The sequence below is a fragment of the Notolepis coatsorum genome (assembly GCF_963971535.1).
Source record: "Notolepis coatsorum genome assembly, chromosome: 15".
Classification (NCBI taxonomy): Eukaryota; Metazoa; Chordata; class Actinopteri; order Aulopiformes; family Paralepididae; genus Notolepis; species Notolepis coatsorum.
The window spans coordinates 102,407,103-102,419,286 of NC_140179.1; the positions used below are offsets into that span (position 1 = coordinate 102,407,103).

Consider the following 12,184-nt stretch of genomic DNA (forward strand, 5'->3'; position numbering starts at 1 on the left):
GTTTTCCAGCTAAACAAAAACGTGAGTAAACAAAACTTATATTTCAGTGTGTTCAAACTTCTGTAACTCTATTTACATTAGCGCTCAGAGTGATTCTTCAACTTTCGTGATTCTTCAAGAAAGTTCAGAATGTTCCCTTTCATAAGAGACCAGACTCATGCATACATGTGCTGTAAGTGGTGCAAGAATAAATCGCAAATTACTTTGGGTATGCAATCGTCAGACGCATTTTTTGCCTGATGGATAACTCACCGGAACCACTCAGCTATAATCAAATAACCTCATTGCACTCTTTCTTCTTCTTTTGGGCCTAATTCTGTGTATTTTGCCTTTAGAACTATATGTCTACATCCAACAGACATCAATGAATGAAGTACGATACACACGTCACGTCCTAAACATACGCTGTACGCTGAGTAATAAATACATGTGTGTGCGTGTGACACTTTCTCTGATCAATGTATGAATGTTATTTGTACACACACTCAAGCACACATGGACACACACACACACACATGGGGACACACACACACACACACACACACACACACAGTCACACACACACACACACACAGTTACACAGACAGGTGTTTCCACCGCAGGCTAAAAGCTGAATTCGGCTTCTTCCTCTACGGTTCTTTAGCTGCAGTTGTTCCAGGCTGTTTGCTAATCCCTCGTCCACAGACACCACCACAAGGTGAAACGCTGTGATTGCCCCTCAAGGGATGCGTCTTGGCGGGTAGAGGCACCGCTACCAGCGACAGCTCCTTGACATTGCGTGGCATAACCCATAACCGTGGCATAATCCATAACCGTGGCATAATCCATAACCATAGCATAACCCATAACCGTGGCATAACCCATAACCGTGGCATAACCCATAACCGTGGCATAATCCATAACCATAGCATAACCCATAAGCGTGGCATAACCCATAACCGTGGCATAATCCATAACCATAGCATAACCCATAACCGTGGCATAACCCATAACCGTGGCATAACCCATAACCGTGGCATAATCGGCTAAACCCACACTGTAGGGTTTGTGCCAGACACACAGACTTCAGTTCTCATCCCTTCACATCTGGGGAGCAGGAAAGTATTTGATTACAGATTTGATTATATTTTGATCGTCTTAAAATATAATTTTTTTCTTGAAACAACTGAGCATTTTCTGTCAACAGGGTGAGACAACTTCACCTGTTCTTGACACGCTTCAGCTTGTTTCAGGAATTTCCTCTTTATTTTATTATTCACTGTATTGTCACAGTGAAAGGGTTAACCTTCTGTATTGTCGCAGTGAAAGGGTTAACATTCTGTATTGTCGCAGTGAAAGGGTTAACCTTCTGTATTGTCGCAGTGAAAGGGTTAACATTCTGTATTGTTGCAGTGAAAGGGTTAACCTTCTGTATTGTCAGTGAAAGGGTTAGCATTCTGTATTGTCACAGTGAAAGGGTTAAACTTCTGTATTGTTGCAGTGAAAGGGTTAACCTTCTGTAGTGTGGTAGTGAAAGGGTTAACCTTCTGTAGTGTGGTAGTGAAAGGGTTAACATTCTGTATTGACGCAGTGAAAGGGTTAACCCTTTGTCATGTGTCAGTGAAAGGGTTAACCTTCTGTAGTGTGGTAGTGAAAGGGTTAACCCTTTGTCGTGTTGCAGTGAAAGGGTTAACTTTTCTGTATTGTGGCAGGGAAAGGGTTAACCCTTTGGTACTGTGGCAGTGAAAGGGTTAACCTTCTGTAGTGTGACAGTGAAAGGGTTAACCTTCTGTAGTGTGGTAGTGAATGGGTTAACCGTCTGTAGTGTGGTAGTGAATGGGTTAACCGTCTGTAGTGTGGTGGTGAAAGGGTTAACCGTCTGTAGTGTGGTGGTGAAAGGGTTAACCGTCTGTAGTGTGGTGGTGAAAGGGTTAACCGTCTGTAGTGTGGTGGTGAAAGGGTAAGGGTTAACCGTCTGTAGTACTAGTGTGGTAGTGAAAGGGTTAAAACCAGACAAGGTGTAGTACCTGCTCTGGCCTGAGCCCCGGGGGCACCCAGGCGTACTCCTCCAGCGCACAGCCGGAGTCGTCGTCCGAGGTGGAGCTTCTCTGGAAGCCCAGAGACATCTTCCCCAGCTTCCCCCCAGGACGGGGCTCCATCTCCAGGCCTCGAGGCGACGGGCGCTCCCCCCTCTCCCCGCGCTCCTGGTTCATCATCGCACAAGGCCGCTGTGGGAGATTTAAAACAGACGTCATGGCATGAATGGAATGAATCAAGTTCTGAAAGATCTATGTTTTAAGTGAAAATAAATAAACAAATACAGTTTATATATAAATAAACAAATACAGTACAGTACTACAATCCCATTCAATCTTGTTTGCTGCAGCTCAAATGTATCCCCTTGCCCCACTTTGCCTTTTATGTCTCTGTCTGTGTTTTGTGTATTGTATGTTTGTTGTTGTTTTGCTGCCAGGTCTTGGCCAGGTCCTGCTCGAAAAAGAGATCGTTGATCTCAAGTGACTACCTGCTCAAATAAAGGTTAAATAAATACTACATGCATATTACATAGCCTACATACAAATCCTGCAATGGATTGAAAGCCTCTATTGAGTCGATCAAAATTCCAACATGTCTGGCTTGCGCGCGGCAAATGGGAATCCAACGCAACCATCTATAGCAGTGGTTCTTAAACTACGGGTCGCGACCCAAAGTGGGGTCGTGGGTAGGTGACAGTGGGGTACGTGCATTGGCAAGTAAAAAAAATAATAATAATCAAATAAAAAATCAATATTTATTTTATTTGTTTTTTTTTATGTTCTGGCAACATATTTTGGCAAAATATGCCTCGTTTTATAAATGTGTATTGATAACAGTGCTGTAATTAGATGTTTTACTTTTAATAAATATGCATGATCAAGTTTAACAACGTGTGGTTTTATTTTGATATTCCTTAATTCCACGTTGAAATGACACAATACATTAAGTGTGGGGTCGCCAAAAGAAATCCTAAATAAAATGGGGTTGTGGTATAAAAAAGTTTGAGAACCCCTGATCTATAGGGTCAGTACACAAAAGTACACTTTTCTCCCGTTTGAATGTCTACATTTTAGTTCCGGGGTTTTAACAGATTTAGTACCATATTACAACTACACCATACTAGTACCATAGTAGCATATTGTACACAACGCCAGCAGTGACGTGAGCTGTACCACTCGTATCCCTGTACTGTAACACAAAGCCATGGTTAGACTAGTGTATTCCTGGCGTTTTTTTAATACGTTTTTGAATACGTTTCATGTCCCTATTACACAGAAATGCGTTTTTTTGGCGTTTTTTTGTGGATACGGCTGAAACGCAAAATTGTGTTTGCGTTTTGGAGAAACGCAAAAAAACGCGTCGACAACAGCGTGTAGTCAGCACGGAGCCGTTGTTGCGAAAACGCCCATGCGCAGTAGATACCATCTGCGTGCCCTTCCGGTGACAACAGTGTGTGTGTTTGGGACATAGCTCCGTGTCCCAAATAGCTTCAGCTACCATGTGTTGTCAAGTTATTGTTATAAGGACCCCAGTCCAAGCTACAACAGTCTGCATTCCCTTAACAATTGTTTGTATTGAGCCATATTGTATTGTACCCATATGCAATATGTTAAATAAAGTTTACATCCATTCATTCTGCTAGCATTACCGATTGCATGAGCAGCTGGCTAACGTGAGCTATCAGGATTCAGACCCTGTTAGCTCAGAGCTCCTTTCAACTTAACAAGCATTAAACAAAATGGCCCAGTCATCTATTCACCTTTGTTTAATACACACAGCGTTGTCTCTAATGTTATCTAACTACTGATAGCTCGCGATATCATCGGTTTTGGTGCTGGCTAAGTAGCGTGAGCTAACGTTAGCTAACGTTAGCTTCTAGCCACAATGCTATATTGTTATAATGGCATACTCCATTGACGTTAGCATGCAGCTAACAATGCTACCAATCTTTTTTTAGACTAAACTATCCGCTCTTGGTGGTCACTTGTGTTGTTGTGTTGTTGTGGAAATTATTAAGGATCCCATAACAGTGTGTACTAGTCCAAGTCCCTAGTCCTTTGTCCTGATTACTTTACTGTAACGTTATATGTTGTGACGTAAGTATTATGTCTGTGTGTGTACTGGTACTGTGTCCTGTTTACTTGTAATGCCATGTTATTATGATGTAAGTATTATGTTGCACGGTCACAATGTATGTTTTTTTGTGGACCCCAGGAAGAATAGCTACTGCAAATGCTGTATCTAATTGGGGATCCTGATCGACTAAACTGCTGTTCTGTGCCATCATGCTAAATGTGTATATGACTTGTACACAGGCAGCCTACAGGGTTGTACAGTACACACTACACACAGGCATCGGGACACAAGCTTTGAGCCGCCACCACGTGTGAAATACAGGAGTGCATGCACGCCTTATGTAAATGGAGGATTATTGTTTGTTGCTCTGTGATGTACATTGACTTAGGGAGATGCGGTTAATCTCACCAAGGCCAGAGGTAAAACAGATGCGGTTATTTGTGGGGACACAGAACTGAACAGCAGAGAGAGATTGGATTGTGGATTGTGTACAAACAAGGATTTGGCCTGTCTGATATCGTGTTGGGCCTGTCTGATATCGTGTTGGGTCTGTCTGATATCGTGTTGGGTCTGTCTGATATCATCGTGGGCCTGTCTGATATCGTGTTGGGCCTGTCTGATATCGTGTTGGGTCTGTCTGATATCGTGTTGGGTCTGTCTGATATCGTGTTGGGCCTGTCTGATATCGTGTTGGGTCTGTCTGATATCGTGTTGGGTCTGTCTGATATCGTGTTGGGCCTGTCTGATATCGTGTTGGGTCTGTCTGATATCGTGTTGGGCCTGTCTGATATCATCGTGGGCCTGTCTGATATCATGTTGGGCCTGTCTGATATCGTGTTGGGCCTGTCTGATATCATCGTGGGCCTGTCTGATATCATCGTGTTGGGCCTGTCTGATATCGTGTTGGGCCTGTCTGATATCGTGTTGGGCCTGTCTGATATCATCGTGGGCCTGTCTGATATCGTGTTGGGCCTGTCTGATATCATCGTGGGCCTGTCTGATATCGTGTTGGGCCTGTCTGATATTGTGTTGGGCCTGTCTGATATCATCGTGGGCCTGTCTGATATCGTGTTGGGCCTGTCTGATATCATCGTGGGCCTGTGTGATATCGTGTTGGGCCTGTCTGATATCGTGTTGGGCCTGTCTGATATCATCGTGGGCCTGTCTGATATCGTGTTGGGCCTGTCTGATATCGTGTTGGGCCTGTCTGATATCATCGTGGGCCTGTGTGATATCGTGTTGGGCCTGTCTGATATCATCGTGGGCCTGTCAGACACACATGCACATCCAATAACACACACACACACACACACAAACACAAACACACACTGTGGGATGCCCTTTGAAAATCAAAGCACTTTCGGTAGCCTTTCAATCTGGCCTTTATTTAGTCTTTTTACAAGCAGATAAGGGTTGGTGGTTGACGTGGGATGGGGGGGAGCAGTGTATTAAACTGGCTGTGTCTCCCAACCTCAGCTCTTATCTCAGCCGCCATGTACTTCAGAGACCCCCGCCCCCCCCCCCCCCCCCCCGCCTGATAACAGCACTTTGGTCTCAAGGTGTTGAAAAAGCCACTTCTGCGTTCTCTGTTCTACCTCCTTTGACGTGCAAATTGGGGTCCAGAATAGCCCCCACAGAACGGCCCCTTGTTTGGGTAAAAACAAGGTCTGAATTTCACACGGTCGCTCCAGAACGTAACGCAACTTCAATCTTTAGGCAAAAAAGGGAATTGCCCAGAGATGTTAGGGACCTTGACAACCTCTATTGATTAGGCTACATAAATGCAATGTAGCCTAATCATGAGTTTATGGCTGTCAATTAGATAAATTTAGACCAAAGTTTGAGCTATTTGTTGGCCACGCAACACCAAACATCCAAGATGCATGAAAATACTCTGCTTGCTGTAAGAGGGGGGACATTCATCTGGACAAGACGATTTTTTAGATGATGTATAACCCTATATATATATATAACATAATAATATATAATATAAAAGGTTAACCTTTTACTACCACACTACAGACGGTAACCGTCTGTAGTGTGGTAGTGAAAGGTTAACCTTCTGTAGTGTGGTAGTGAAAGGTTAACCTTCTGTAGTGTGGTTGTGAAAGGGTTAACCCTGTCGTTAACCCTTTGGTAGAGTGGTAGTGAAAGGGATAACAAAATATATCCAATATAAGTGATCACGTTTAGATTGTTTGTGGTTTGTTATTTTGAGATGAAGATATTATTCTTGCTGAACGTTCGATGTTCTAACTCTGCTATAAATAAATAAAAATAATAAGCTCACGATCACTAAACCCTGATGGTTTTTCACTGCCATAGTTTTGGGTCTTTTGAAATGACATAGCAGTGAATTAGTATTCAGCTCGTTGAATACACAGCGATCTACGAAAAAGATAGAGGTGAAGAGAATAAGGCACAGTCTCACACATTGCCAGACATACAGTAATTATTGCAATTGTACGACTATTTTGCCTTCTGTACGGTCAACCATGCCAAAAGTCCTGCAATGAATGATAATTTGTTCATTTTGTGACACTTAGGCCTTGTCCAGACTAAAACGATGCTGGTATCAGAAAGTATCGTCTTCAGGCTGCCAGAACGCAGTTCCGTGTGGCAGAACGGTGCAAACGATCAAATACTTTGCTTAGTATTAGTAGCCGTATAGCTTACTATGCTGCGTCCATTTGGAAAGAAAGTAAAGGAAATGAGTGGCGAACAGGAAGGTAACAGTGCTAATATAGATACTACTACCTACTATGCTAATATGCCTAAATATATATATATATATATGTAAAAAGGTGAAGACAGGGGAGAGGAGTAGAGTAATTGCTGGAACAGACAAAAGGTAAGCATCGCCAACAAACCGCTATTTGTTCTCTCGGTTATGGCTCGCGTGTGATCATTTCCCTCAAAAAATACGATAATCGTAAGCCTCTGGCGTGATACTTTTAACATTTCCCATCTGGCAACGCTGCGCAGTCTTTTTCCAGCGTTGTCCTCCTGGCCGAGGCAAGACTCTGCCTGTTCCGTTTACACACCCACTATCTGACAAGCATGGGAAACGACCGGCTCCTCCATTAGCATACAGTTGAATTCCGTTGAACTAGGTGCTCGGGGAGGGGGCTTCAAAAAACAACTAATTTACAGATTATGAAAGCTGTTAAAGCTCATACCACAGCTCCGTTATCACGGGACAATATGAGACTCCGGGCCTGTGCTTTGTTCTTAAATGACTAATCTATCAGCTTTTATGGCAGGATAGATAGTGATATCTCCAGGGAAGCCTATCTAGACTGCAGCTGATGGCTAGAGTTACCTAGCTAAAAAAAATAAGAGAATGGAATGAATGATACAAAGCTATTAGGTATTTTCTACACAGCATTCCTCCATTTCTATATTGTATATCCCGGACCGTATTTGATTCTTTAGGCTTATTTTAATTCTTATTCGTGATTTTTGGTTTTGTCTACCTAACTGTTTACTGTGAGCGATTTGTAGTGTAGCCAAATTTCCCTCTGGATGAATAGAGTATTTCTATTCTATTCTACAGTTCCATTGTCTGGTTGACTTTTACACTGTACGAGTAGATGGTCTTTCCCCAAATATGCAAATCTCAAAACCTATTAATAACAGTCAAGGATGCTGCCAGGACAACCCATAATGACAGCGCAGCAATGTCAGTCTGTCTCGTTCACACGGGGAACCGTTTGCCAAGGAACTCTTGACGACGTACTGGAGTTTTGTCCACAAGGGCTCCAGGCACGAGGGATTTTCCTGGCTCGCTAGAGGAGCAGTATGGCCAGGCTTCAACGGCTCTGGGAATATTCCATCAGAATACATTAAAATAGCGTTGAGCTCTGCTGCGCAAAAAAAGAATATTTTTAGAAACAAAATGAATATATTTTTTGGAGGACACGACCATAACTCCTGTGAGTCCTCCCCTGTCTCCCTCAGAAGTCAGAGAGGAGGGGAAGGCAACGTTGGATTCCGGAGCCAACATACACAGCTGCTCACGTTACACCTTGTCATCCCTTGGCAATAACACAATGTGTGTCTTTGTCAAAAACAAAAACAAAATGTCCACCGGTTCTCTCTCTCTCCCCCTTTAAAGCCAGGCCACGGCAAGGAGGAGGAGGAGGAGATTGGAGGGGAAACTTTTGAAGAAAAAAAAGGCATTTAAGGAGTCACAACATTGGCTCTATGTAAACACAGGCCAGATGTAGCGAGCTAACGTATGGCTGTGTGGGGCCCCCCTGGATAACTGACACTTCTTTAAAGGGCTTCCCTCGGCTCGGCCGGGGCCACTGGAGTTAGTCGGCCAAATCACTGCATTTTCAAACAAATACAACCTTGGGAGCGAAGTGAATGCACAGGCTTTTTTACAGATCATGAGCCATGATGAGTGTTTCGGTACACATATCCTGTTCTCAAGGTAAGTATAATTCGGACAAACGTTGAATAATTTCAGAGAGGATAGGGTACTAGGCTCTACATTCACCTTCAAGAAAATCTATTCAAAACGTATCTGCAGCCTAATATAAATTTAATTTCTCTAAGCTAATAATAATACCATTGCGTTTATTCTCAAATTTGCACGATACTATACATAACACGTCTTTATAGAGCACAGCCTGTGTTCAATCTGCACGATCTACTTTACTCTGGAGAGTGTGTCACGGGAGTTGCTTTAGGAAAACCATTAAAGTGGTGAAGTTTAAAGGGCGAGGTCACCCCCCTCTCTCTGCCTGGTCAAGAGTGTTAGTCTAGGCAGGGGACAAATGGGTGCCAGGGGGAGAAGGGGAGAGCTAGCGCAGTTTGAGTGAGACCACCTGCATGCACACACACACACACACACGCACACACACACACACACACAGTAAGACACGCATGCATGCGCACGCACACAAACAGGAAGACACACAGGCATGCACACACACAGAGTGAGACCTACACACACACACCCTCTCTCTCTCTCTCTCTCTCTCTCACACTGCTGCTGTCCACTACACTACTCATACGACAGCACTGTTATCTTGAGCTAAGCTTAGACACGCTCTCTCTCTCTCTTCAGCCCTCTCTCAACAATTGATTGTACCCCTACAACGCACAACATACCTCATATATCATTTGTCACATAAATAGCAGCCACAACAGGCCCCACCACCAGTAAGGTATTTCAAGCACCAGTCTAACGTCCCCGGTTTCATTTGAGAGTCTCAAGAATGGGATGACATCATTCTATTTCACAGATATGTGGTTAACTGGGTATAATCCCGCTAAACGGCAAGACACGTTTGAAGGCTACAATTGAGTATCTTTAACCCATTCACTACCACCACACTACAGAAGGTTTACCCTTTCACTACCACACTAGTACAGACGGTTAACCGGCGTCTGTAGTGTGGTAGTGAAAGGGTTAACCTTCTGTAGTGTGGTTGTGAAAGGGTTAACCGTCTGTAGTGTGGTAGTGAAAGGGTTAACCGTCTGTAGTGTGGTAGTGAAAGGGTTAACCTTCTGTAGTGTGGTAGTGAAAGGGTTAACCTTCCGTAGTGTGGTAGTGAAAGGGTTAACCTTCTGTAGTGTGGTAGTGAAAGGGTTAATCATGTTAGTGAAAGGGTTAACCCTCTGTAGTGTGGTTGTGAAAGGGTTAACCATGGCAGTGAAAGGGTTAACCCTCTGTAGTGTGGTAGTGAAAGGGTTAACCATGGTAGTGAAAGGGTTAACCGTCTGTAGTGTGGTAGTGAAAGGGTTAACCATGGTAGTGAAAGGGTTAACCGTCTGTAGTGTGGTAGTGAAAGGGTTAACCTTCTGTAGTGTGGTAGTGAAAGGGTTAACCATGGTAGTGAAAGGGTTAACCCTCTGTAGTGTGGTAGTGAAAGGGTTAACCATGGTAGTGAAAGGGTTAACCCTCTGTAGTGTGGTAGTGAAAGGGATAACCTTCTGTAGTGTGGTTGTGAAAGGGATAAACAGCTGTCTTTATTTACTGTATCTAATGCATCTACACACACACATATGCAGCATGTATCAGAAACGTGTTGTTATATATATTCACATTTTGTCCTCTCACCTCTAGGAAAAGCATATTCCTCCGCATCAAGGCTCTCCGGTCTCGTATGAAGCCCTGGTCACACAGTGCTCAAACTCTGGGTAGCATCATGTCCACACAACAACCAGAACCAGCGCCTAAAGATCCAAGCTCGCAATCAGACCCGGTGGAGGAGACATACGCAGAAGAACATCCACCGACTTCAGACAGGAAACAGTGGAAGATACCGGGGAGGAGGGAAATGTAACTCTCCAATCTAAATAGATGATGCTCTCCACCAAAAAGCCTGAATCCCAGTCACCCCCGGTTCTGTGTTTCAAGCGTTGTGGTGGTCAGTCCTCCTGTGATCGAGATACAAGTCCAACAACAGTCGTTCCTATAGTCCAAAGAGAGAGAGGTTCCTTGTTTAGTCAAGCTTTTGCAGTCCCAACAAGCAGCCCTAGAGGAGGGAGAGACAGACAGACAGGCGATGTCTCTATCTGTATCTTGAGTGTCTCCTCCTGAGTTGAGTTGAGTGAGTGAGTGAGTGGGAGTTAGTGACTGAGCAAGTGAGCATGTGGTGTGTCTGTGTGTCTGTGTGTGTGTGTGTGTGTGCTCTTAGGGCAGTTGAGCCTTGTCTCAGCCCCTCCTACCCCCCCCCCCCCCACACACACACACTCCCACTACACCCCCACATCACTGCACTGCAAACACACCCACACTTCAGAATCAACACCCCCCCCTCCTTCCCCCTGTCCCTCCACCCCTTTTCTTCCAACCCCCCCTTGAATTCCTAAAAGCCAGATGACTCTCTCTCTCTCTCTCTCTTTCCCTCTCTCTCTCTCTCTCTCTTCTCTTCTCCTCTCTCTCTCCTCTCTCTCTCTCTCTCTCTCTCTCTCTCTCTCTCTCTCTCTCTTTCCTCTCTCTCTTCTCTCTCTCTCATCCTCTCGTCTCTCTCTCTCTTCTCTCTCTCTCTCTCTCTCTCTCTCCTCTCTCTCTCTCTCTCTCTCTCTCTCTCTCATCATCTGATCTTGATTTTTTAGCTGTGTTGATCTTGTGTGCCATGGTTGTTGCCAATGGTCCAAACAGCTGATATCATATCATCATGCCCCGCCCCCAATAATGTCACAATTATTTGTGTTGCAGCCTCAAGTCGGACCGCATGGCTGGAAACAAACAGTTGCTTCCTATCATGTTTATATGTTTATATGTTTATATGTTATATGCGGTGGAGCAAAACAAGTCACCTAGAAATGTGTCCAACGAGCCAAATCGTTGCCATGCAGTGTAGCGTGTTTCTTCTTCTGTCAAACATTGATCTGAATTGGATTGACTTTACAACTGCCAATACATGGGACGTCCCAAAATAAAAACATCAAACGGGTCCTAAATAGATCTTAATCTAAATTAATTTTCATTCAAATACTATTATTTAGGAACCATACCAAAAGAAAGACACATTATCAACACATCTTCTGTGTGACACACTTTTTGTCTAGAGAGAGCCGTCATCAAAACACTGTTTTCCTTCTCATCCATCTCGGAAGGTTCTCACGAGAGGAGCCTGTCAGCGGCCCTCCTCTCGTCCCGTTCTAAAGGACCTGAATGAGAGAGAGCGGAGGTCCGTCCCCCCGTACTCATCTCTCACTTCAGCCACAATGATGTCATTGTCGGGAGGAAGGGACACTTCAGCTCAGGGCTCTTCAGAGAATTCGGCGGTCGAGTTTCATTCCAAAGGAGATGTCCTCCATTGGCGAGAGAGAAAAAAGAAAAGGACACCTTCTTGCACAAAATTCATGTAGTATTAAAAAAAGAAAAAAAAACTTCATACTGTCTTTTACTATCATGCACTTTGTTACTAAGGAATCTACCTTGCCTATATTACTACAGACTATGTTAATATGTCTATAATACTACTATAAACTCAAGACTGTACATTTACATTATAGTAATTCAGCTGAGCTTTTATCCAAAGTGATGTACAGGTTGTGTGCAACAGGTCAGCAGGAAGGGAACGACTCTGGCAGCTAAGGGTCAGCAGTAACGTTGTTCGTCAAACAG

General features: G+C 44.0%; 1 protein-coding gene across 1 annotated transcript in view; it reads right to left on the minus strand.

Annotated features, from left to right (window-relative positions):
• LOC311241901 (prickle-like protein 1) overlaps nt 1–10,525 on the minus strand; it is a 28,610-nt gene extending 18,085 nt beyond the window's left edge. The window contains exons 1-2 of the mRNA XM_084330846.1: nt 10,166–10,525; nt 2,007–2,207 (exon numbers count right to left, since the gene is read on the minus strand). Coding sequence (XP_084186972.1) covers nt 2,007–2,207; nt 10,166–10,192 — 228 coding nt within the window. The 5' untranslated portion in view covers nt 10,193–10,525. The remainder of the gene's footprint in view (nt 1–2,006; nt 2,208–10,165) is intronic.
• Nucleotides 10,526–12,184: the final 1,659 nt, after the last annotated feature.